Here is a 27,631-nt window from a genome sequence, read left to right on the forward strand (position 1 = left end):
GTATTTTGTTAGGAATTTTTTGTGTCTGTTTATGCCAGTCTGTTTTTCTCCTTTCTTATGAAACCTTTGCTATTGGTATCAAAGTACAACTAGCCTCTTTGAGTTTGGAAATTTTCCCTCCTCATTATTTTCCTGCTCATTATTGCTTTTCTTCTATTGTTTTGGGTGTAATTTGCTCATTGTCTATTCTTATTATGCAAGAAATTTACATTATTGATTTGACACTTCTTTTCAAATATTGGTATTTAGAGCTATATACTTATTTTTAAGTATTGTCTTAACTTCGTCTTACACATTTTGAAGTGTGCTTTTTTCATAAGTGGTTAAAAAATTTTCTAATTTGCCTTGTGATTTCTTTCTTCTTAGTCTCATAGATTAATTATAAACATGTTATTTAATTTCCAAGTATTTGGAAATTTCTCATTTGTGCTATTGATTTGTAATTGAATTTAGGTCAAAGGACATACTCTGATTGTTTTATGGTTTACCATATATGGTCTGTCCTGGAGAATGTTCCACATGTACTTGAAATGACTCTATTTCTCTGTTGGGTGGAAGGTACATGGTTTTATGCATCTTATTATAATCTATATTAGGTTAAATGAATTGATAGTGTTCAATTTTTCTATATCCATTTTTATTTTTATATCTATTCATTCTATCCACTATTGAAAGTGGGGCATTGAAATCTCTAATTATAGTTATCTATCTGGTCCTTTGAATTTTGTCAGTTTTTATTTCTTCTGATTTGAGGCTCTTTTGTTAGGTGAGTATAAATTAAAAATTGCTTTCATGATATGTAGATGCCTATTACTATAAAATATATCTGTCTTTAGTAAGAATTCTTAAAGTTCATTTTGTCTTAATGTAGCCATTCCAACTATATTAATATCCTTTTATTTTCAACTATTTGTGTCTTGCAATATGTATTATTTCTCTTATAGATGGCATATAACAGGGTAGTGCTTTTTATTTATTTTTATTTATTTTTGTTTTATTTACTTTTTATTTTCATTTAATTTTTAAAAATTTTTAAAACTTAAATTCAGTTAACATATAATGTATTACTGGTTTAAGAGGTAGAGGTTAGTGATTCATCAGTCTTATATAAAATACCCAGTGCTAATTATATCACATGCCCTCCTTAATGTCCATTGCCCAGTTACCCCATTCCCTCCACCCCACCCCAGCAAACCTCAGTTTGTTTCCTATGATTAAGAGTCTCTTATGGTTTATCTCCCTCTCTGATTTCATCTTGTTTTATTTTTCCCTCTCTTCCCCTATGATCCGATTTGTTTCTTAAATTCCACATATCAGTGAGATCATGATTACTGTCTTTCTCTGATGGACTTATTTCGCTTAGCATAATACCCTCTAGTTCCAGCCACATTGTTGCAAATGGAAAGATTTCAATTTTTGATGGCTGTGTAATATTCCATTGTATATATAATACACACCACATCTTTATCCATTCATCTGTCAATGGACATCTTGGCTCTTTCCATAGTTTAGCTATTGTGGACATTGCTGCTATAAACATCGGGGTGCATGTACCCCTTCGGATCCCTACATTTGTATCTTTGGGGTAAATACCCAGTAGTGCAATTGCTGGGTCCCAGGGTAGCTCTATTTTCAACTTTTTGAGGAACCTCCATACAGTTTTCCAGAGTGGCTGCACCAGCTTGCATTCCCACCAACAGTGCAGGAGGGTTTCCCTTTCTCCGCATCCTCACCAACATCTGTCATTTCCTGACTTGTTGATTTTAGCCATTCTGACTGGTGTGAGGTGGTATCTCATTGTGGTTTTGATCTGTATTTCTCTGATGCTGAGTGATATTGAGCATTTTTTGTATGTCTGTTGGCCATTTGGATGTCTTTGCAGAAATGTCTGTTCATGTCTTCTGCCCATTTCTTGATTGGATTATTTGTTCTTTTGAGTGTTGAGTTTGTTAAGTTCTTCATAGATTTTGGATACTAGCCCTTTATTTGATAAGTCATTTGCAAATACCTTCTCCCATTCTGTCAGTTGTCTTTGGTTTTGTCAACTGTTTCCTCTGCTGTGCAAAAGCTTTTTATCTTGATGAAGTCCCAATAGTTCATTTTTGCTTTTGTTTCCCTTGCCTTTGGAGATGTATCTAGCAAGAAGTTGCTGTGGCCGAGGTCAGAGGTTGCTGCCTGTGTTCTCCTCTAGGATTTGGATGAATTCCTGCCTCACACTGAGGTCTTTCATCCACTTTGGGTCTATTTTTGTGTATGGTGTAAGGAAATGGTCCAGTTTCATTCTTCTGCATGTGGCTGTCCAATTTCCCCGACACCAATTGTTGAACAGACTGTCTTTTTTCCATTGGATATTCTTTCCTGCTTTAAGATCAGTTGACCATAGAGTTGAGGGTCCATTTCTGGGTTCTCTAGTCTGTTCCATTCATCTATTTGTCTGTTTTTGTGCCAGTACCATACTGTCATGATGACTACAGCTTTGTAATAGAGCTTCCAGTCTAGAATTGTGACGCCACCAGCTTTGGTTTTTTCCAACATTCTTTTGGCTATTTGGGGCCTTTTCTGGTTCCATACAAATTTTAGGATTATTTGTTCCAGCTCTGAAGTTGATGAACAAATCCAGCATTAGGATTAATACAAAATCTTCTTTCTTGAACATAAGCAAATGCATCTCTCCTGGAGATTCCTGCATTTCCATGGACAAGAACTTTTCCTCCAGTTTGTAAGCTTCCATCAATAAATTCTTTAGTCATGGGAAAATAACGTATTATATTTTCAACTGGATTATCTGCAATATCCAAGACTAAATATCTAAATAATTGTTGAAAGTTTGGTTTAACAAAGTTTGCTTCAATATTTTGTCTTATGCATATTATATGGGTTATTCCATATTTCTGCAGTATAGGTAGCTTGCTTTTCATAGCAGAAGAATATGGACCTAAAAACAATCCAGGTAAAATTTCCTGCATCTCTCGTCTCATAGGGTATGTCCATTTCTCGGTGTTGTCTCTGCACTGCGGGAGCGAGGGGAACTCCAGCTTCCCGTCCTCCATGGTCCCGGCCCCAGGGCTTGTCGGGTAGTGCTTTTTAAATCCAGCCTGACAACTCCTTTTGATCAGAGTGTAATCACAGTAATGTAATTATTGATTTTGTTGGAAATATGTCTGTATTTTGCTATCTGCCTTCTAGATGTTTCATGTATTTCTTGTTTATATGTTCCTCCTTTGTGGCCTTCTGTGTCAAATATCATATATCATTTAAATTCCTTTGCCAATTTTTTTAAAGTACATTTGTGGAGTTATTTTCTTAGTGGTAGTGTTAGAGATTACATATGTCATAATTTATCACAATCTGTGTCAGGTTAATATAGACTTAATTCTGGTAAAATAAAGTAATTCTGCTCCAATACAGCTTCTTTTCCTTCTTCCTCCTTTGTACAATTATCATCATATAGATCACTTCATTTTAGTTTACAAACTCAGCAATAAGAGTTATAACTACTGCTTTATATAATCTCATGTTTCTTTGAGTAATTAAAAGAAGGAAAGAAAAAATATTTATACTCTTTATTTTTGGTACTTACCCATATATTTACCATTTCTGGTGCTCCTGGTTTCTTATTGTCAATTCGAGTTACCATCCTGAGTCACTCCGATTAGTATGAAGGATTTTCTTTAGTATTCCTTTTTAAGCAGATCTAAGATCTATCACACTTTTGTGGGTACAGAATTCTTGGCTGGTGTTGTTTTTTTTTTTTTTCCCAGTACTTTGAATATATTCCTCTACTGTCTTCTTCCCTCCACTGTTAAGGCAATCCTAAGCAAATTTGGCTCCTACTTTCTTTTTGAACTCAAAATCCAGGTCCTTTCTAGCCTACAATTCTGGCCTTTATATCATCCTATTTTGGGCTCTCTTGGTCTGTGTTTCCTATTAGTCCTGAAAATTCTTGAGGCTAGGCAATTGTGCCTCCCCATTATACACAGACTGATCTCTGGAAGAAAATAACTTTGTTACTTGTTCATAAAAGCAATGCTATTGCCATGGCTGGTCAGAAAACCGTCATGAGAAAATATAATCGTTGAGTCTTGGCATAATTACCTCTTTCTTTGTAGAACTAGCCAGCTTTCTACCATCCTTTATAATGTTTGGTTTGTAAATACTCTGATAGCAAATTATTAAAGAAACCAGACTTCTGGTTAGATTTAGTTCTTAAGCTGCTAGGACCACTGTCTTCATTTTATTTACCAAGCTATCAAATATAAAAATTAGCCCTGGGGTATGGGGCTTTTCTGACCCCTACATGATTCATGCAGTCATGGGTTTAACACAGCTCATTTGTGCATTCAAAGAATGCAAATTACAATCTTTACAATAAGCATTTTACCAAAAATTAAAAAGGGAGTAAACCTATTTTATGTGCTTCCTTGTTAAAAGAAATATTATGTTTAACAAAAATTGGATATCATGGCCACCTCTTTTTAATGGCTCAGGAAGAGTATATGACTGTCTTAGAAGGCATACTGTTTCATGTAAGTGAACATAATGAGAGACATGGCTGGAATCCATTCTATCCATTAAGATCCAATCAGGAGACAGTCACACTAGCCATTTAACAGAGAGAATATAACACAAAAATTACCAATTAGGTATGAAGTTAATTATGTGACCAAAAAGACAAACAGAAAAAATAAGGAAGCAACTACAAGAAGCAGCCGCCACCCCTAGGACTGGGTAAACAAAGGGAAAGGTGACTGTATGAAAACTTAAAAGCTTGGTGAAGAAGCCACGTGGAACTGAAACTCAGATTTCTAAAGAGGGGTCTCCATGCCACTGGTCCCGGGTATCTCTGAGGAAGTGTGCTTATAAGAAGTGTAGTTAGGGTTGTGCAAGTGTATGTTATGGGAAGGAACTGCCATCTTGGGGTGCAGAAGCGTTGCTGGGTTGATGCTCCCAGGAACAGAAAGCACACTGAGAGCAAGTAGTTTCTTCTTTCTCCTTCCGCCTGACACTCTCCTTCTATCACCTCCCCATGCAAACACACCCCCCCCCACACACATTACTGCCACCACCACATACCACCCCACATACATACCACATACACATATACACATACCACATACACATATTACCAAACATAAAAACACACGACGATGTACACACACACCACACACATCACCATATACAGACATCGCCACATATACACACCACATATACACAAACACCACATACACAACTACTACAAACACTGACACACCCACACACTGCAGTTGGTAGAGCTTAATAGGGAGCCAACTAGCAAAGCAGAAATGTGGCTTGCAAAGTCCACATTCTGACATCAGGTAACCCAGCAGAAGGGTAGATTTGGTGCTGAGAAACAAAAACTTAGGAATTGATACAGTCATTTAATTCTCAATAAAACCTTTCCCCGTGCTCGCTTCGGCAGCACATATACTAAAATTGGAATGATACAGAGAAGATTAGCATGGCCCCTGCGCAAGGATGACACGCAAATTCGTGAAGCGTTCCATATTTTTTCTCTTGTAAAAAAAATAAATAAATAAAACCTTTCCCCTGTCTATCCAGTATCTTTGTTTCCTATGGACTTGAGATCACCGGGATATTCCAGTATGAATTAATCAAATGTTATTGTGGTTTATGGTTTCCTATAATATTAACAAAGGTTGAATCAAACTCGACTCGACTTCCTATTATTTGGAGGGATTAGTAGGAAAAAAGGGAAGGCGTTACTCTTCGTTTCCATAATGGACCTAATTTTATTGTTAACCACCTCAAGTATGTTGGAGGTGTATGGAGTGTAAATTGTAAATACATAAAACTAAGCTGTGCCAACTAATAAGATTCCCAACAATTCCCTAAATGTCTAACCTTGGGAGGGGAGTGCAATTTTAATGATGGATATTTCAAGTTAGGCAGCAGGAGATGATGGAAGAAAGAAAAGACTGTGTGAGCTAACAGACACAACATTTCTTCAATCTCACCTGCATTTCTCAATCACCCAGAGGCCACCAGCCTAAATGTGTGGTGCCTTCCAATTTCTGGATGGAAAAGCCACTTTGGAGATACAGAAAATGACCAAGGACATATGTATCTAAAGTAATAGAGCTAAGATTTCTTTGAATTAAGAGAAAGGTGGAAATAATTTTATTCTAAAAACCTGGAATCCGTCACAGGGAATGTTAGATTGCACAAAGAACAATCTTTGGTGCATTAGAAGGAGTCTTTAATTACTTCCCCCCCCTTTTTTTTAAAGGTTTTTTTTTTTTTTTTAAGATTTTATGTATTTATTTGAGAGAGAGAATGAGATAGAGAGAGCATGAGAGTGGGGAGGGTCAGGGGGAGAAGCAGACTCCCTGCTGAGCAGGGAGCCTGATGTGGGACTCGATCCCAGGACTCCAGGATCATGACCTGAGCCGAAGGCAGTCACAACCAACTGAGCCACCCAGGCGCCCTACTTTTTCCCCTTTAACCAAGATTTTAAAAACTAACAGCATCTTTGTTAATTTAGGTGTGAAAGAATCTTTAAAATGGCTGTAAAGATATATACTGATAGATCTTGTTACGTGATGGTACTTAACATAAAACACATGTTTTTACTTTATGCTAAGGAAAGCTTGCTACATACGTGCTTTTAAAAAAGCATAGAGCCTTCCTCCCAGTCATAAAAAAGTGTGGTCTATAAATTCCAAAGGATCTTGAAACTCTTGTTACATTTAAGAGTTTTGAAGAATTCATGAAGCCTGGGTGGCTCAGTTGGTTGGGTGACTGCCTTCTGCTCAGGTCATTATCGCAGGGTCCTGGGATCGAGTCCCACATCGGGCTCCCTGCTCAGCGGGGAGCCTGCTTCTCCCTCTGCTTGCCGCTTCCCCTGCTTGTGCTCTGTCTCTCTCTCTGACAAATCAATAAATAAAACCTTAAAAAAAGTAAGAGCTTTGAAGAATTAGGGAAATATAGGCTATACTCCATATTTTATAAGAATGGTGGGGTTTGTGGGTTTTTTTGGGTTTTAGGTTTTTTTGGGGGTTTTTTTTGTTTTTTTTTTAGGAATGGTGGTTTTCAACATAACATAATCTTGCAGAAGGGAAGGGTAGACTGGTATGGGCTATTTAAAACTTTTCCTAGGTGACTTTGATATCTGCCCTCCCCTCACACACCAGGTTTACAACCAGTGGAAGAAGGAACCATGGTGGTGGAGAATTGGAATTTCAGAAAAGATGTTACCCCTCTACAAAAAGATTTTCCATCTGATATTTGTGATTTTTTTATTATTTTGCATTACAAACTGTCTTAAATAACAATAGGCAGAGCACTAACAAGCACCACCAAAAAAAAATTTTTTTTCATTGATAACAGGGGATTAAAATGGCCCATCAAGGGGCACCTGGGTGGCTCAGATGGTTAAGCGTCTGCCTTCGGCTCAGGTCATGCTTCCAGGGTCCTGGGATTGAGCCCCGCATCAGGCTCCCTGCTCAGCGGGGGGCCTGCTTCTCCCCCTCCCTCTTCTTCTCCCCCGGCTCATATTCTCTCTCTTTCTATCTCTGTGTCTCGAATGAATAAATAAATTTTAAAAACCTTTAAAAAATAAATAAATAAATAAATAAATGGCCCATCAAGGCAGGCAGCTCAGTGTGACTGGAATCTGTCACAGGGAATGTTAGATTGAACAAAACAGTAGAATAGGAATGAAGACACAATGTAATTAGGCAAGGACTAGTCATGCTGAGACAGGGCCAAGGGACATGGAGATCAGAGCCTCTGGGGCTGCCCAAAGAGTGGGGTACAGGAGACAGAGGACCTGCCAAGAGCAGACAGCTGCTCTGGGAAAGGGCACTTCTCTGGGGGACAGGACCCTGGATACAGGCTCTTGTTCCTAACTTTTCTATAATATAGCTAAAAAATTTCATCCTGACAGGTCAGCAGCCCAGCTAGCTGAGGGCTTTTCCTTTTCCTGATGAGATTTGTATTCTACTCCTGCAGTTCAGACTCCCTTAACTTTGAAAAACAGGTCTTGAACCAACCCAATATCCACATTATCTGAACATTATTATCCCATATTTCTCCTGTATTATCTATGTTAGAAAAACTTAGAATAACTTTGTTGCTGCTATCTCAAGTTTTGCTTTTTGTTTTGTTTTGTTGTTATTATTATTTTTTTATTTCTAAGTAAACTCTGCTCCCAACACGGGGCTCGGGCTCATGAGCCTGAGCTCAAGAGTCACATGCTCCACTGACAACCAGCCAGGCGCCCATGTGGTCTCAAGTTCTTAAGGTAAAACTTTTCATGAGAAAATTTATAAAAGGGATATAGAAATACATTAAACCCTTGGCATTTTTAGAATATCTGTGGTGTCTTCTGCCCTCATTTGCAAAATGTCCGTGTCATGTGTCTATTTATTTATTTTAAATATTTTGTTTATTTAGTTATTTGGGGGGGTAGAGAGAACATGAGCGGAGGGGCAGAGGCAGAGGGAGAAGCAGGCTTCCTGTGGAGCAGGGAGCCCGATGCGGGGCTCGATCCCAGGACCCTGGGATAATGACCCAAGCCGAAGGCAGACGCTTAACCAACTGCACCACCCAGGTGCCCCTCATGTGTCAGTTTAAATGAAGATAATCCACTGTAGTCTATAGGGTTGTTGTGAGAATTAAATGAGATGATCGAGTCCTGAGCAAGAACTTAAATGTCAGAGGCTGAAAGTCTACAGGTATTTTTTTAGGAAAGAATCCAGTGAAAGTCCACTAATCCAGTTAATGATTGACTCCATTTTGAACATTCTTCAAGGCTTCCTGTATATACTAGAATTTCACCACATATTCTTCTGCCTTTAATGAAAGAAAACATTTTACACTCAATATGAACACTTCAGTTGAAGAGAGACCGCTTCAGACAGTGGTTAGAATCAGGCTTCAGAGAGAAAGACCACCCAGGTAAGATCCCACCTTTTCCTCCTGAGTGAAGTAGGCAGGTTAGGCTATCTCCTTGCCTCATTTTCTCATCCCTAAAATATCAATAATGATTGTTGAAAAGATTAAATGGGTTAGCATATGCCAGGGCTTTCAACAGAGGTTGGCTGTTAGTCAATGTTAGCTATTCTGTAGTGGGAAATTAAAAAATATCTCCTAAATCAATCTGGCTTCTGGAAATTTATTTTTAACTTAGTTCCAGTAACAGCAAAGCTAGCCCTAAGTTTTGCCTCACATTGAGAGCAAACATACAAAACCATGTTTAAAACCTTATTTTCTACTTATTTTTTAAAAAATGACTTAAAAAAAACTATTCCAAGGAACTCTACAAAGCTCATTGAATTGTTTACTAAGTCTGTGGAATTGGCATCTCCAGAATCCACTTTGAAAATTAATATATTTGGCTCATTTTAATCTGCTTTGTTCTGATGTGCAACAATTTCCAAGTCTGTTATCTTTCTATCAACAACAAATACCTAGTGATGCAGACGGCCTGACTGTGGGATTGTCAGAAAGCTTAGCTGAAAGATGCCATGGAAACACACTCAAAGAAAGCAATGGTATCTTCATTTTTCAAAAGTATCTTCATGATATGTTGCCAATTTTTAAGGTCATTTCAAGTCAAGTAGCAATTATAGCTGCCACATTTGACATTTCATAATTAGTAATTTGTATCACAAAACAACTCTGGCTCATCAGCTTTTTGTTTCTTTGTGAATTATTCTTTGGGATGCTTTATATAGATAATACAGTGAGCATCACAATGCAACTAGTTCATCTTAGAAAGCTTAATTTAAAATGTATATAAAGAATGGTAGAAGCTCATAAATGATGAACATAGGCATTAAAAATCAATTGCTGATAGAACTTGGGCATAAAATTAATGAGGCAGTTCATGTTTTCTGGTAATTTTTCATCTATTGCATGGGATTTTCTATTAGAAACAAAGTTTAATGGCCAATGTGTCATCCATTTTTTTTTTTTTTTTTCCTAGTAACAGTTTTTCTTTCTCCAACTTGTTCTCTTGTAATAGTCTTGGGACAAGCTACAGTCACTTCAACATTATATTGTATATTAAAATATAATGAATAAACCAGAATAGAAGGCATTAGAAATTAAACAGTAAAAAAAAAAAAGGAAAGAAAATAAAAGCTAATGGACCTGAAAATAAGTGACCTGCGGGAAAACCATCAAAGTCTTCCTGTTTTATCATTTGGGCAACAAAGTTCTCATTTTGTGGTAGATAATGCATTCCTCATTTCTGAAAGAGTATAAAAATAGGTTGAATACTTTTAAAAAGCAATATGGTTGGACTATAACTGTGCTGTGTAAAGAATCATAGCCAACATCAGTTTCTTCCTGCGAAGTCATTAAAAGAGAATTGATTAGCAGGTTTGATATTCTTTGGCATAAATTAGATTTTATTTTGGACAAATCTTGGCTGGAAATGAATTTGCAAATTAAAATGTCTTCTAATGTAATTACATTGTCTTCTAGTATAAATCATTTCAGAAATGAAAACTCTAGTTTTAACAAGAAATGAATGCATATTCTTAGCAGAATTAGATGGAGATCCAAATAGAAACTGAAATGCATATGCATTGTAGACCACAAATGGAAAAATATAGGATGCATAGCACCTCCAAAATGCTTTGAATATGAGTAGCTGCACACAGGACTATAGGCTAAGTTTGGTACATTTGTTTTAAGGATCTATTTGTTTGTAACTTGAGAAATCTCAGGAATCTGAATTTTTGAAAAGTGGGGTTTGTTGCAAAACTTCTGTCCATCTGTTTCTTGTAGGCATTTAAGAACTTAGGATATATTTAAATAACATGACTAATGTGTGTTTACTAAATGGTGGAAACTGTGTCATAGTGGGATGTGTGTCGAGGTTGGGATGAATTTGAACTGGTTTGAATCCTGTTTTGTCATTTACTATCTGGGCAACCTTAGGTATTAGGCAAGCCTCATCTCACCTTACAGGTTCATGGTGATGATAAAAAGACAGGATAGATGAGAGTGACTTGCTGGTGCTCTGGGTTCCTGAAATATTCAAGAAGTAGTGATTTCTAAACTTTATGGGATCTTATTAAAAAGGATGTCTTAGGACAAGGCAAACAGTTTGACTAAATCAGTTACTCTCTTTTCTGTCATACTCCCATGTACTCTCCTCAAAATCTTAGAATACTAAATGTGGGTTTAAATCTACCTTCTGTCTACATATCATGCCTTTTTTATGTTCTGTTTTCTCCCTTTCTTGCTTTCTTTTGGAATCACTGTTTTTGTTTTTTTTTTAATTCCATTTTTTTCTTCTGTCAGCCTGAAAATGTTCCCTTATTTTATGGGAATAAATTTATGCCATTTTTTACACTAGAAATTACAAGTTAATTAATATTTTAACCCTACCACAGGAAAATACAACTAATATGCTATTATTTGCATATGTTCTTTATTTTCATTTTCTCTGTATTTTACACTCCCCAAGACTTATTATTATTACTTAACATAGTCTGTGTTCATTTAAATTCACCCACTTGTATATGACTGTCTTTGGAATTCTTCCCTTCTATAGTCAGTCTTCTAACTGGTGTCCTTTTCCTTCTGCCCAAAGAATACACTTCCTTCCTTCCTGAAGATCTGCTGGCAGCAAATTCTCTCAGTTTTTGCTTATAATGTCCTTACTACATCTTCATTCCTGAAGGATATTTTTGCTGGGTATAGATGTTGGTCATTATTTTCTCTCAGCATATTGATTATATAATTTTTTTGTACTTTGGTTTTTCTTGTTGCTGTTACTAAAACAAAGCTATTAGTATACATTCTGCCTCTTTGAAGATAATTTTTTTTTTTTAAATCTAACTGCTTTAGATTTCTCTTTGTTTTTTTCCTGCAATTTCATTATGAAAGTCTGGATGTAGACTTTTAAAAAAAATTTCAACTTGATCTGAATCCATCACTAAAATAATTCCTTTTCATATCATAGCTAAAGTTATAAGATCATTCCTAGTTAGAAACCCCCATCTGCAAAAACCTAGTTTTAACCACCATTTTCTACAATCTTAACACCAACTACACTCAAAGAAAACAATTTCTTGACTTATAAAGGGACATTGAAATTTTAAACTTTATTTTCCACCTCTCTTCTGAATGACAAAATGTGAATAGAACACATTACTTTTTTTAGCTTTCTACTCCTACAGGTGGGAGGTTAAAAATGAAGGGTAACTGACTGTCCAAGGATGCAAGAAAAGCAATTGAATGGTTTTATTGATCTCTTTTTGACTATGGAAAGCCTGTTGGGCCTGAAAAACATTGTTTTAATCTACTGTAGCAAGTGTGACCAACCAAAGTGTTGGCAAGTATGACTTGGTGTTAAATGGTTGAATTCATGCATTATCCAGAAGGGCCAGATGGAAAGACCTGAGGCAGGGTACTTCACGTGCTTTAGGGACACTCCCAAGCAATCATGGATTTTGTTGAAATTCTTACCTAGGAGCCTTCTGTCTCAGCCAGGACAAAGCTGTCATCCCTAGCCTATGGTAGGAATGTCTAATTTTAAGTGCTAGAAGAAATTCGGTTGTATCTCTTGGTAAATGGTTCTATTCATAAGGGGCTTCAGTAACTGTATGCAAGCAGAAGAATCATTTCCTAAAGCCGGCCCAGGCATTCTGTTGAAACATTGTCTTCTTCCAAGAGATAGGGAGAATGGTTCCATATGAGGAGGGTCTGCGTTCATTGGTGTGTTGGAAGTTTTAGGCTCTGTAATCCTCCACAAGGGGGACCCCAGGGACCCTGGATTGAAAAATGGTTTCAAGTTTCTCATATATCTTATATATCCTTGAAGAAATCTCTCTGATTTGGTTGTTATCTAAAATATGCCTTTACCATATGTATTAATTGAGAAACTCTTTCCAGATATCATTCGACCTGTAAGTATAGTTAAAAGTGAATTTCTATATTCATTGTATTGACAGTGTAAATAATCTTGCCTCAATGCTGGCTTTACTCTAGCATTTGCTAAAGTACCAGCAAAGCAGGGGTATAAAAACAAAGTATTTTGAAGAAGTTTGATATTTAATAAAAATATTTTTAAATTTGCCTTGTGACTTTGACCCAGGATTTACTGAGAAGTTTGTTACTTTACAGTATTTGGGGATTTTTCTAGATGGCTTTTATGATTGATTTTTAATTTATTTCTGTTATGGTCATAGAAAATATTTTGAGTCATTATATTTTAATGAGTCTTGTTTTTTGGCCCTGCATATGTTCTATCTTGGTGAATATTCTGGGTGCACGTATAAGCCCTTTGGATAGGTAGGTCTTTTTATCAATTTGAAATATCTCTATTTCTGGAAATGCTCTTTGTCTTTAAATTTGCATTGTCTGATACTAACATAGTCACACCAGCTTTCTTATGATTAATATTTGCATCTTTTCCCCATCCTTTTCCTTTAGAACTATTGGTGTCTATATTTAACATATATTTCTTGTGAACAGCATATTATTGTTGGATCTTGTTTTTCGTCTACTCAGGTGGTTCTCAACCAGGAGTGATTTTGTTCCCCAGGGCACATTTAGAACTATTTGGAGAAAATTTTGGTTGTTATAACTGAAGGGAAAGGGGTTATGCTTCTGGTACCTAGTGGTAGAAGCCAGGGATGCTAACATCCTTGTAATGGACAGGACAGTTTTCTACAACAAAGAATTATGTGGTCTAAAATGTCAGTAGTGCTGGGGCGCCTGGGTGGCTCAGTCGTTAAGCGTCTGCCTTCGGCTCAGGTCATGATCCCAGGGTCCTGGGATCGAGCCCCGCATCGGGCTCCCTGCTCTGCGGGAAGCCTTCTTCTCCCTCTCCCACTCCCCCTGCTTGTGTTCCTTCTCTCGCTGTGTCTCTCTGTCAAATAAATAAAATCTTAAAAAAAAAAAAAATGTCAGTAGTGCTGAGGTTGAGAATCTCTGATTTAGTTTGACAATCTCTGATTTTAATTGAAGCAATTAGTCCACTTACATTTAATGTAATTATCAATAAGGTTAACTTTAAATCTGGTATCTTGGTACTTGTTTTCTATTGTCCTATTGGTTCTTGCTCTGTTCTCCTTTGTTACCTTCTTTTGAATTAATCAAGTGGTTTTCTTTTTAGCACTCTATTAATTTTATTATGCCTCTTTATTTTAATATATCTTGTTCTTCAAAGTTTTTATGTATGCATGTATTTATATCAGTATGGGCACATAGTTTCCTATTTTACTCAATGGGCTATAGTCTGCTACTATCACTGTTTATTGTTCAAATTATCTCAGCTCTGGCCATTGGGAGTTGCTTCAAGCTGACATTTGTGCCTTTTTAACTGTTACCTCATATTCTTTGAGCATTGATTGCTTTCTGGAACTAATAGATATTCCAGGCTTATCTTGTTCTTTTGCTGCCCCAGCAAAAGTTACAAGAAGTAATCAGTTTTTTCTCCAAAGAACCCTGGTTTCTTTTAGTGGAGAATAATTAAGAAGTCACAATATGGGATCTAGGTGTATTCATTGCTTTTGGGGGCACTAGTAATCTCAAGGTCTCTTACAGGCAAAGTTAAGGATTATAGGTACAAAAATACACACACATAAATGTTTAAACATATTTACATCTCTATTAATTTATCTATCAACCATTATAGATCTATAGATATCTATAGATCTATAATCTATAGATATAATATAATCTATAGATATCTATAGATATAATATAATCTATAGATATCTATAGATAATAGATAGATAATCTATCTATTATCTTCCAACCCAACATCTTAGAGGTCTTTCTAGGTCTATTTTCATATTTGCAATTCTCTTTTGGACAGAAAAATATGTTCCTATCATCCTTAATATATTTTTATATTTGATAAATCTCTCCTGTGTAACCAATCTCCCATTATCCTCTCTCCCCTAGCCCTAGTGTGCCCTTCTTAGCACATGCCAGATCACCCCTTTCTGTGGTTCTAACATGTTACGACATCCCATGCCATGGACTACCCACCCTGCCATGAGTGCCATCCAAGGATTTTTTTATTTCTAATATATTTATCAGTCTTAGAATATCTATTTGGTTCTGAAATTTCCTCTTTGCCCATTGTATCCATCCTTTCCTGTAAATTCCTCAACACAACTTAGTTTTTTAAAACATTCTTGTCTGCTAGTAACCTGTGTCTGTTGACTGCTTACTCTTTTTTTTAATGTTTACCTTCTTTTTATTGTTTATTATTTTAATTCTAGTAAAGTTAACATACAGTGTTGTATTAGTCTCAGGTGTACAATATAGTGGTTCAACAATTCAATATATCACTCGTTGCTCATCATGATGAGTGTGCTCTTAATCCCCTTTACCTATTTCACCCATCCCCCCACCTGCCTACTCTGGTAACCATCTGTTTGTTCTCTGTAGTTATGAGTGCTTTGTATTTATCTTTTTTCTTTGTTCATTTGTTCTGTTTCTTAATTTTATGTGAGTGAAATCATATGGCATTTTGTCCTTCTCTGACTTATTTCACTTAGCATTATACCTTCTAGACCCATCCATGTTGTTGCAAATGACAAGATTTTATTCCTTTTATAGCTGAGTAGTATTCCATTGTGTGTGCGCATACACACACCCACACACACACATATATACCACATCTTTATCCATTTACCTATTGATGGGCACTTGGCTTGCTTCCATAATTTGGCTATTGTAAATAATGCTGCAATAAACATAGGGTTGCATATATCTTTTCAAAGTAGTGTTTTTGTATTCTTTGGGTAAATAACCAGTAGTGGAATGATCATATAGTAGTTCTTTTTTAATTTTCTGAGGAACCTCCATACTGTTTTTCACAGTAGCTGCACCAGTTTGCATTCCTACCAACAGTGCCTGAGGGTTCCTTTTTTCTCCACATCCTCTCCAATGTTTAGTGTTTCTTGTGTTTTTGATTTTAGCCATTCTGACAGGTATGAGGTGATATCTCATTGTGGTTTTGATTTGCATTTCCTTGATGATGAGTGATGTTGAGCATCTTTTCATGTGTCTGTTGGCCAACTGCATGTCTTTTTTGGAGGAATGTCTGTTCATGCCTTCTGCCTATTTTCTAATTAAGTTATTTGTGGTTTTGGTGTTAAGTTCTTTATATATTTTGGATACTAACCCTTTAAATGATATGTCAGTTGCAAATATCTTCTCCCATTCAGTAGGTTGTGTTTTTTGTTTTGTTGATAATTTCTTTTGCTGTGCAGAAACTTACTTGATGTAATTCCAATAGTCTATTTTTGCTTTTGTTTCCCTTGCCTCAGGAGACATACCTAGAAAAATGTCGTTACGGCCCATGTCAGAGAAATAACTGCCTGTGTTCTTTTCTAGGATTTTTATAGTTTCAGGTCTCACATTGAGGTTTTTAATCCATTTTGAGTTTATTTTTCTGTATGGTGAGAAAGTGGTCCAGTTTCATTCTTTTGCATGTAGCTGTCCAGTTTTCCCATCATTTGTTGAAGAGATTGTCTTTTTCCTATTGCATATTCTTTCCTGCTTTGTTGAAGATTAATTGACCATATAATTATGGGTTTATTTCTGGGCACTCTATTCTGCTCCATTGATCTGTGTGTCTGTTTTTGTGCCACTACCATACTGTTTTGATTACTACAGCTTTATAGTATATCTTGATACCTGTGATTGTGATACTTCCAGTTTTGTACTTTTTAAAGATTGTTTTGACTATTTGAGGTCTTTTGTGGTTCCATACAAATTTTAGGATTATTTGTTCTAGTTCTGTGAAAAATGCTATTGGTATTTTGATAGGGATTACATTAAATGTGTGGATTGCTTTGGGTAGTATGCACATGTAAACAGTATTTGTTCTCCCAATTCATGAGCATGGAATATCTTTCCATTTGTTCGTGTCATCTTCAATTTCTTTCACCAGTGTTTTATAGTTGTCAGACAGGTCTTTCACCTCTTTGGTTAAGTGTATTCCTAGGTGTTCTTTTTGGTGCAATTATAAATGAGACTTTTTTCTTAATTTCTCTTTCTGCTACTTCATTATTAGTGTATAGAAATGCGATGGGTTTTTGTATATTGATTTTGTATCCTGTGGCCTTACTGAATTCATTTATCAGTTCTAGTAGTTTTTTGGTGGAGTCTACATAGTATCATGCCATCTGCAAATAGTAAAAGTTTTACTTCTTCCTTACCAATTTGGATGCCCTTCATTCCTTTTTCTTGTCTGATTGCTGTGGCTAGGACTTCCTGTTGACTGCTTACTCTTGATAATAGGTCTGATTCCTCCCCTCTTGATGCCTTACAATTTTAAAAAATGTATTCTGTATTGTATATAAAAGAACAGTGGAGAGTAAAGTGTAAGTTTGTGTTTGTTGAGGGAGTGCATGCCTTTCACTCTATGGTGATTAGGGAGAGGAGTTTATCCTTCAGAATTCTCCACAAGTTGAATTGAGCTACAGCTGGGCTGCAGCTTTAATTAGATTAAGTTCACCTTCAGTTAACCCAGTCCCTAATCTCCCATGCTGCATCTGTCAAGAGACTGAACAATTTGATTATTTTAGTGTTTGAACTGGAGTAAGAATTGTGTTTCACTTTTAGTTTGGATTCAAATGTGGTTCCAACTCTGGCAATTGTGATGCACAAAGCTACATAAATTCTCTTTGCCTCTAAGTCCGCCTCTACGGCCAGTTTCTTGGCAAAATTCCAGGGCAAGGGAGCATGCTTTTTAGGCTTTTTAGATGGGACCTTTCAGACCCATCTCGCCAGCCCACAATATCCTAGAAAGTTCAGCCAGTTTCTTTTTTTCTGCAAAATCTCGTCTATGGCAGCTCCATTTCTAAGTCACCAGCACCCAGACAGGCATGTGTCCCGGGTATAGAAGCTGCTTCAGTCTCTGCTTACTTATGAAGAACTCATCTCTCTTTGGGATTTATTTCACCTAGACTTGCTTGTATATACTACTCTGCAATAGCTCCAATAAATTGTATGTTTATTTTATCTGGAATTTTTCTCATGTTTCCACTGAATCAAAGTTCTTTTGTATTTTATTTTTTTTTCAAAGATTTTATTTATTTATTTGAGAGAGAGACTGAGAGAGAGAGAGCATGAGAGGGGGGAGGGTCAGAGGGAGAAGCAGACTCCCTGCCGAGCAGGGAGCCCGATGCGGGACTCGATCCCGGGACTCCAGGATCATGACCTGAGCCGAAGATAGTCACCCAACCAACTGAGCCACCCAGGCGCCCAAACATTTTTTTTTTCTTTAAAGATTTTATTTATTTATTTGAGAGAGAGACTGAGAGAGAGAGAGAGCATGAGAGGGGGGAGGGTCGGGAGGGTCAGAGGGAGAAGCAGACTCCCTGCCGAGCAGGGAGCCGGATGCGGGACTTGATCCCGGGACTCCAGGATCATGACCTGAGCCGAAGGCAGCCGCTTAACCGACTGAGCCACCCAGGCGCCCGCCTTCTTTTGTATTTTATATCCTAACCAGAAGTGGAAGTCAATTTCACGTTTTCATAAAAATGAAATTTATATTCACTTCAAGATAGTGAACACATGCCTTTGTATCTTCTCCTCCAGTTCCCATTAAATTACTAGTAAAGGAACAAGTACATGGTACCATCAAGATGTAGAGAAAGGAAGGATCCTTCTCACCAGACCAGTGATTTCAGTACACATCCAGAAGACAAAATGGATAGAAGAGTGTTGAACTGGGGAGCCAGAGAGAAGCAAGCTGTAGCCTAGTAGCCTCAAAGAAGATGCTTCTGGGGAGGAACCTCTGACCAGTCCAGGACAACCCCCAGAAAGGCTCTAGCACCAAACATTACCGGGAAATTAAGGGAGGGTCTAAAAATTGAGGGTGATATTAGTGCAATTAATAATTGAAGATCTTTGTATTGACCAGTTGCTCCTCTTGGGTATGTTTATGTGCTTGTTGCCAGGTGTTTGGCCCCTTGACAAAATACTCAAAAAACAAAATAGGTCAGTCAGAGAAAGACAAATACCATATGATTCATTCAAAGAAGTATATCCATCATAAGAGGTGGTTGTGAGGATTTAATGAAATCATGTATACAGAAGTACTTTGCACAGTGCCTAGAACATAAAAAAACATTCAGTAGATGATAGCCATTGTCATTTTTATTGTTATTGATGAATTAGTTGCTTTATGTAGAAAGGAATCCAAAGGTTAGGTGTTGGAGAAAAAGGAGTATGGTAGAAGAGATATAGTGGATATGGATTACAAATTAAAATCCTCACCCCATTTTCCTTACCAGTACCTACTTGTGTAGAAGAAGAAATCAATGTATGTAAGGACTCCAAAGAACTTAGAAATGTCTATTATAAAATTGTATTAAAATGGCATCCATCTGAAATTTCATATATATAGAAACAAAATTATTTGTTTTGAGAAAATTCATTGTGCTATTTGCATTTCTAAGCCAGAAGACAAAGGATTTCTTTAAAAAAAAAAAAAAATTCTCTATAGAGTGTCATTAACATCCACTATTAGGGTTTTCTTCAATGTCCTGGGGTTGGAAGGATAGAACAAATGACCTGCTACAAAAATAAAATTGCTTTAAAATCTTCTGACTTACGCTAAAAATTAATGTAAATCCTGCTTATCAGTACATTGGTATATCTTGATATAAAAATACTTTTACTTTACATGGAGTAAACATTGCTGGCCTAGGAAGATACACCATTTTCCTCTCTAATCCTTGGCATACTACTAAAAATCTTCAGTTTGGGGGATGCCTGGGTGGCTCAGCCGGTTAAGCGTCTGCCTTCAGCCCAGTTCATGATCCCAGAGTCCTGGGATCGAGTCCCTCATCCAGCTCCTTGCTCAACAGGGAGCTTGCTTCTCCCCCTGCTTGTGTGCTCTCTCTCTCTGACAGATAAATCTTTAAAAAAAGAAATCTTCAGTTTGGGATAGATCAGTTTTTATAGGTACAGACCAAACAGTAACAACAAAAATTTACTAAAACTGTCTACTTATTCTAATATTTTTAAGTTAATACCTATAAAATGCTGTGAGGTCATCACAGAAGATGACTGGTCAATTTTATTTTTTAATCAAAATGGGTTTTTATGTATTAATATTTAAAAACCTAGTGATGAACCTACAGATTTCAATTTCAAATCAGCTTTGGTCTAAGTAAGAATAATAATAGCAACAGTACTTCCTAATACACATAAATGTAAATTGCTGTCAACAAAAGTTGCTCAAAGCAATTACTACTTAAATGTCATTGTTTCATACTTGATGTATTATAACTAGTAAATAGGGAAGATCCCCCCAAAGTGAGATACTTGTAGTTTCCCTAGCTTGTTCTCAATCTTTTTATGTTTATAGGCCAATTTTTTCTGACTTTATAGTCTAGTTGTCACTGATGAGCATAGCCAACTTTCTTCTTTGTTCATCACTTTCTTTTAATAATTTCCATTTGTGATAAGTCTCCAATTTGTCTATATGTTTCTAATGGGAAATCAATGAAAGATTCAATATCATCGGAGTCTGATGAAAATGAACTCAACCAACAAAAAGCTATCTTTTTTGTGACATGAGCTATATTTTCATTGAAACCTGAGTTTTTCCTTCTTTAATCCTGGCACTACTTTTTAAAAATGTGAAATGTTTGGGGCACCTGGCTGGCTCAGTCAGTAAAGAGTATGGGACTCTGGATCTTGGGGTTGTGAGTTTGAGCCCCATGTTGGGCATGGTGTTTACTTAATAAAAATGTTTTAAAAAATGTGAGATGTTTTCCTTTTACTGATTCTGTAATAGTCTTTAGTAATTAATTTAATGAGGATCTTGAAATAATATCCATTTAAAATTATAAAGAAAATGAAGTAATTTACAATCGAGTTATTCCAATTTCTCCTTAGGATTCTAAATTCACTCAGTCAAAAATATTCTTTTACTACCTCCTATTATGGGGCAAGGCACTCTTCTGGGTAATTGTACACCAGAAATACCAACATGTGTGTTTCTGCCTGAAAAGGGAGGAAGATCTAGTGTGTTTCCAATAGTGGAGATGGTCAAAAGTAATGACAGATCTAACTCCTTTGAGCATTCACTATGAAATATACCTAACAACTTTCTTAAAATCAAACCATTTTCTTCTGGCATACATAATGTTAGCTATCCTCTGTGGAAAGATAATGTAGAAAGTTACTTTAAAGGAGACAACTCTAAATGGCAAAGAATACATATAAAAAGGCAGTACCCACAACAGCAAATATATTTAGGCCAAACTTACAAACAAAATGTAGAGTTACAAATAGATTCTAATTTAAGTTACAAATAGATTCTAATGAAGATTTTAGTTAAAAAAGATCTACCCACTAATGCATTCAATATAAATGCATTTTAATTAGCAATGCAACTTTTAATAAACTTATGAAAACACTGGTCATAAAAATGGTCTTCTGTACAATTCTGTATTAAGAAGAGCAAGATAGAAAGCTATGCAAAGACAAATCCAAATATCCCAGGGAAGAAGAGTTTAGTCAGAGCAAACTAAAACAAAAATTCTTAATGAAATAATAGCCTAACTGAAAAATTATAGGAAGAGAAAGAACTTGGCTCGTTAATTCATCATGGAACAGTATATAGTTTTTTAAAAGATGTTTTTAGGGGGTGGGGTTTTTCTGGTTTCAGCAAGATATATAAGAAAACAAATTAAATCAACATTATGTTGAAAAACATCTCCATGTTAACTATTTTTTAGTGGGGTGATAAAGTTTTGCCCTAAAGTATTCCTATCACTCCCAGTAACTCCTTTGTAAACATATGGTATATAAAATGAAAGCCATAAGAAAATTATCCTTACTGTCAGATCTAGTTTTTAATCTTTAAGTTAGAGTAACCAATCAATTTATCTCTCCTATAATGTTCTTTCTCCATATTATATTCTGTCAGTTACTTTACTGTTTTAAAATGGCTGCTTTAATTTAGGATGCCACCTCTTGTCATTTCATAGTTTTTTGTTTGGGAGGAGAATTCATCGAAGTAGATATTCTGTAACTTTGTGGTTATTAATTGGCTTGAATCACATTTTTAGCTCAGAACTTTTCTGGTCATAGAAAATGAATTATCAAAACACTAGCTTTGTGGCTGTAAAGTCTGCTACCTTTGAATCTGATTGTTAGTACCATCTTAATACTACTTTATAAAGAATGCAGAATATACCTTTATATTTGGCTTTCTCAGAGTAAAGATATATCCTTTAATTAAAGCTAATTTGCTCAATATTGGCTTGGAAACTTAAAAGATTTTACTTAATACTAATATTTTTGTAGCTATAAGCTCATAATTTTAACACTTGACTTTTCTGCTATACTAATTCTGAATAGTAATGAAACATTAAACTATTTCATTTGGATAATGTTGATATGAATATGTAACCAAATATTGGAAAATTTCAAATCAACCTGCTACCAACCATGAACTCTAATAACACATGGGCATTTTTTATGACTATCACTTTTAATATATTAAAATTATTCAGTAACTTTTTTTGCACATTACATGAAAAATTAATTTTTAAAATTTTATTCAAAGCATTAGGAAAATCATATTCAAAACACAGAAATCATCAGACTGTAACAAGGCTGCATAGATAGTAGTATACGAGGTCCCTGACACTAAGTGACTTCTACCTAACAAAAACTTCAATGTTCAAGTCACCAGGTAGAAAATGGTAGAGGCATTAGGTCCTCTCTCTGAGGCTAGAAAAATGGCTTCAGTGGTGAGAAGTCACACTTTAAACAACAAAGATTAGATTATCCCCTAATTTACTTCTACTCCCCTCTTGTTATTTCTCAGATATGAAAATTTAGAATGTAAGGATTACTAGAAGGGAACAGGGGGTAAATTACCTCTTAGGGGATACCCTGATCAGTGCCTGCTTTAATCAGACAAAACACTGAATTAAGTTTTAAAAATTACAACCACACCATCATGCCTAACTAAAATTGCCAACACGAATACTTTTTTTACATAATACATTACATGTATACAAGAAAAAAAATGACCTGTTTTCAATCCTTTGACCTTCAGTAGAAAAAAATGTCATCACTAATGAGAGATCTGAAAGGTAATTTTCATGGCAGAGCATTAATTCCATAGAGATCAAAATCATTTCTGAATAGCGAAAATAGCCTAAATCAATGAGAAATTGCTAAATTTTTAAAAAGTTTACTTTTTGAAAGGGAAGACAATTTATTTGGAAGGAATTTGTAGCGGGAAACATTGTTCATTAAAACATTACCCTGAGAAAGACTCTTAAAATTGCCAGTGCTTTCAGAGCCCCTCCCTCCACCCCAACAATGCAGGAAGGAGCGATTTGTAGGCTTCTAGCCTCTTACAGTTACCTACAGGAAGAATGTTTTGATCTCAACAGTCTTTTGGGCTTTACTACTACACTGGTAATAGGCCACAACCAAGACATCTGAATGGTAGACTATAAGCAAATTTTTGCACTCATTTCAGGCTTCTCCCTTTATCCTTTTTTAAGAAAGAGTTTGTAATTCTTCAAATAGTCTTGGACTCAAACCTGTTGACAAAAAAAAAATCTTTTTGTAAGCAAATTGGAAATTTTCTTATAGTAGTAAACAGTCTGGTCTACAGTCTCTAATCTATGCCTAGAAAATAAGGCATTATTAATTCTTCATTGGCCACTGCAGAGCATAGACAAGTGTTTTCTTTCTAATCAGAGGCATATGCAAACATTCCTCAAAGTGCAGTTATTTTTAACCTCTGTGATGCATTTACACGGCATCAGCATTTACGACTCCTTACATACTTGTAGGATAAAATGCTTATTCCCAACATCTTACATACACCATAATTACTTGAGAAAAGACAAAGTGAGAGCAGCTACAGAAGTAGCAAGGTGTTTTTCACAAATAAAAAAACCATATACAAAAAATGGCAAGTTGGTGGTAACTGGTAGTATGAACTCTCAATAATATTCCACTTTGGGTTCCAAATTAAGATTTGACAAGTTTGAAACCTTGTCCTGTGTCCAGCACAGTAGGAAGAAACCAACTCATTTTTAATCTTTTCAAACACCTAAAACAACTTTTGCAGATCCAAAAAAGGTTCAGACCGCACAACCAATTTGCCAAATGCACCAGTGGATATGTAATACGAGGGAAGTGTAACATCCAGTGCTTGGCCACATCGCTGCCTGTTGGCAGATGCAGAGTGTAGTCACTCCACCGCTTTGACACACCGTAGACTGCTTTCACAGTGCGTCCCTTTTCAGTCCAGCAGATGTTATTACTGGGGTTGCAGTTATATTCTACCCAGTCCTTTGTAAAGTCACCCAGCTGTGGTGGGTCAGCTTCTTCAATATCTATGGTCTTTGTCATCTCTGCTCCTTGCACCGCAATGTACTGATCATTGATTTTTCTCACTTCTTTCACCCACGGAGTTGAATTCTCACTGTCTAATACGATAATAAGGCGAGAACAGAAGGAGGCATTCTTTTCTCTCCACCATTCTAAAAGTGTGTCAAGGCGCAGTATGTCTCCACCTGTGAACAAAAGAAAATTCAATAGAGTAATAATTTCTGAAGCCCTCTTCTTAAGTATAGTTTAAGTTCCTGGAATTAAAGATGTAGGCCAAAAAAATAGATGGAATCTTCCTTTCAAAAGTCTCTTGTCAGATGAGTTTTTTAAAAACAGACTTTCAACTTCAGGTAAAAAAAAAAAAAAAAAATCCTTGTTATATTAGAAAAGGAATAGGTTATAATAAATTAAGAAAATTGTTTTTATGAAACATAAATTACATATTAAGATCTTCTTCCCACTGCTGTCTCTGATAGTGTAAAATCTGAAATGACCAGGAGGAATGGAAATAAATTGTGAGGGAGAATTATAATAAAATGGTATTTATAAAGAAATTTTAATGACAAGAAAATGTCTATGATACTAGGAGAAAAAGCATAACATGGAAGTCTATCTTCTTTATGAACAATTAATATTCTTTTATTCATCAGCCTACTATATCTTAGACTCTTGACAATGAAAAAGTTGTTTCATGAATTGTTCTTATACTCGTGCTTATCATTTCAGAGCCACTATTTCAATACATGGTCTCCACGTATTACTAATGTGTTGATTCACAGAGAGCTCCAGAAGATACCTTTTATTATATGGTAAAATGTTAACTTTTCATTATTGCCAGTTCTCTTCAATTTCGCTAGAGATCAGAGAATGACACAGATTACAAGAGCTATTATACAAAATCCATCTGCCACAAAACATCATTGTCTAACTTGCCTTCTACAACTATTTCAATAAATATTCTAAAAGCATGTTCTACACTAATTCTCTTATATACATGCTCTTTAGATATCAATAAAAGATTTAAAGGGGCATTAAAGCCTTTTCATATGACTATTTCTCTTCTCTGTTTGGTTTGCTCTGCTTTCTCCTATGAATAGGTTCTATGTTGCATTTGGCTTTTGGCCCAGATGGAAAGTACTTAAATTTATCTCCGCTAACAGCCATCTGATGCAGTTAAAGTAGTTGAGACTGCTTTTTAAAGGCTTTGTTTATCTGTGATAAACTGCTTTATAGATTGTCTACATTTTTTTCATTTATTTCTCTGTCTTTATCATAATTTTTACTCTGAAACAAAGAGGCAAAAATAGCCGATTCCATATTATGAAACTCCATAAATGTAAGGAGACTACTACCTCTTCTAAGAAGTATTGTGAGTAAAGTTAGGTGATATAAGGGCAAATACAGATTTTCTTTCTCATAGTGGTATTTAGTTCTGGACCTGCTCTTAACTTGCTAACTCATGTAAAATCCAGTCATGATGTTTTCTATTTTATAGGTTTTTAGAAAGATATAATTCTCAGAGCTCAAAGCTGTCACGTGGGCTGGAATAGATTAAAGCATTTTCCTCTGAGCAGGAGGGTTCAGTAGTATTTTTGAGTACTATCTGCCTTTGAGGCTATGTCTCTAGCAGCCCAGGGCAGGAACTGACTGAAAGGAAGGCTCAGCCTCTATGCCTGGTTCAACCTGGATACCTCAAAGTGGGCTTGGCGCCTCAAGCTGAGAGAGTATATAGAGTTGCTGAATTAGGATGGATGAACCTACCCATCCTGAAGGCAGGGCTACGTGCTTTTTCCATTGTGTTCTTCTACTTTTTAAAATAAAGTCTTCAACAAAGAGAGTTACACCTACAAGAACAAATCTTCTTGGCTAAGAGAGGAATTCTATAATGGTCAACTCATTGGTGACATAGTCAAAAAATATTATAAAGATACCATTCCAGAATGTAATTGCTAGATATTTACCTAAAATATAGTCACACTTTAGGGTTTTTAAGTCTTCATAAATTATTGCTAACTCATAGTGAGTGAAAATTTAAGAACACTGATGTATATGTTATTTATCTTGGTGTCTATTATTTTTCCTAGGAAAAGAAAAAGTTGATGTAAATAGTAGTAAACTGTACATCTAGAATTTTTTCCCAAAGCCATTGTTTAAAAGATACTTGAAATAAATTTTTAAAAGATTTAAGAGGAAAAATATAAACTTACTGAAAAATGCTTATATTAATAAATCCTTCATGTAAACATAGAACAAGCTTACTTTTAAAATTACTTTCTTAAAATACTTAAAATAACCAAGGATATATGCATGACCACCAAAATTATGCCTTTTCCCCCCATTTGATTTGGGGAGAGTTCATTATTATAAACATTACAGTAAGTTTTCAATAATCAATCCTGGGTTGTAGGTCTGAAATTCTATTTCTGTAAAGATTTCTGAATTGACCAGAACTTTTTCTTCTGTGCTCTAAGGTCAAGTACACAGAATGCTATACTTTACCTAGAATTAAAATAGCCATAAGGGCTTAAAAAGTTTTCTACATTGACTTATTAAAAAGTTACAGGTCAAGTAAAAGATTTCACAAACTATATTCAAGTAATTTTGATGTGGACTACCTTCTTCGACAGTATTTAGAAAATGGGTGAACAGTGCTAACAAAAATATCTACTAAACCAGAACGTGATTTTCTCTACCTTAATGGTTTTAGCCTTGGCAGCACATGGTACAATGGGGGAAAAATACACTTTAAGGGGTTAGGCAGAAAAAAAAATTATTTCTGGATTTGAATCATGGTTCCATCACTTACCAGTTGTATGACCACAGATATGTAACAACTTTAGATTTTCATTTTATTCTTTGAAAAATGAAGATGATAGAGGTGATAGTACTTACCTCAAAGTTTTTTAAGTGAAGATTAAATTTAATGTATATAAAGTACCAAGCATAGTAACTGCTTCAAATGTGCCCAATAAATGTTTGCCTTCACTCCTAGACAGCCATTAAGTTATTCAATATTTATTTGCAAAACCAAAAATTACAACAGTATTTTTATGATGAAACCCTCATTACAAATCTAGCATGAAATTAGTGAGACCATGATGGTTTAAAATCATCTCTATTTTAACCTTTAATCATCTCTACTTGGAGTTCTTATGTTGGGAGCTCTACCTCTGTCCTTCCAGAACACTTCTGTTTATATTTGTCCTTGATCTGAGTATCTATTTCTACTTATGTCTATTTTATTATTTGTAGGTGTTCTTAGTATAAAACATCTGTAATATTT

At 35.6% G+C, this 27,631-nt stretch overlaps 2 protein-coding genes and 1 non-coding gene across 3 annotated transcripts in view; 1 reads left to right on the plus strand and 2 right to left on the minus strand.

The window, feature by feature from the left end:
* Positions 1–2,539: 2,539 nt before the first annotated feature.
* LOC118021371 (serine/threonine/tyrosine-interacting protein-like) lies at positions 2,540–3,050 on the minus strand. Its single transcript, XM_035021445.1, has one exon. It carries the CDS (start codon positions 3,048–3,050, stop codon positions 2,583–2,585), a length of 468 nt encoding a protein of 155 aa, XP_034877336.1. The 3' UTR covers positions 2,540–2,582.
* Positions 3,051–5,424: 2,374 nt separating this feature from the next.
* On the plus strand, positions 5,425–5,531 carry LOC118021466. Its single transcript, XR_004682190.1, has one exon. It is a non-coding gene; the product is annotated as a U6 spliceosomal RNA (small nuclear RNA).
* A 15,679-nt stretch (positions 5,532–21,210) lies between these two features.
* The window catches only part of TMEM168 (transmembrane protein 168), a 29,896-nt gene continuing 23,475 nt past the window's right edge, over positions 21,211–27,631 (minus strand). Inside the window, exon 5 of the mRNA XM_035020954.1 lies at positions 21,211–24,533. Within this exon, the coding sequence (XP_034876845.1) occupies positions 23,986–24,533 (548 nt within the window). The 3' untranslated portion in view covers positions 21,211–23,985. The remainder of the gene's footprint in view (positions 24,534–27,631) is intronic.

Source organism: Mirounga leonina, unplaced genomic scaffold (genome assembly GCF_011800145.1).
Source record: "Mirounga leonina isolate KUSES-001 unplaced genomic scaffold, KU_Mleo_1.0 Mir_174, whole genome shotgun sequence".
In the NCBI taxonomy this organism is placed as follows: domain Eukaryota; kingdom Metazoa; phylum Chordata; class Mammalia; order Carnivora; family Phocidae; genus Mirounga; species Mirounga leonina.

Coding starts and splice junctions, on each gene's coding strand:
- LOC118021371 (XM_035021445.1), bottom strand. CDS start 3,050: ATGGAGGACGGGAAGCTGGAGTTCCCCTCGCTCCCGCAGTGCAGAGAC.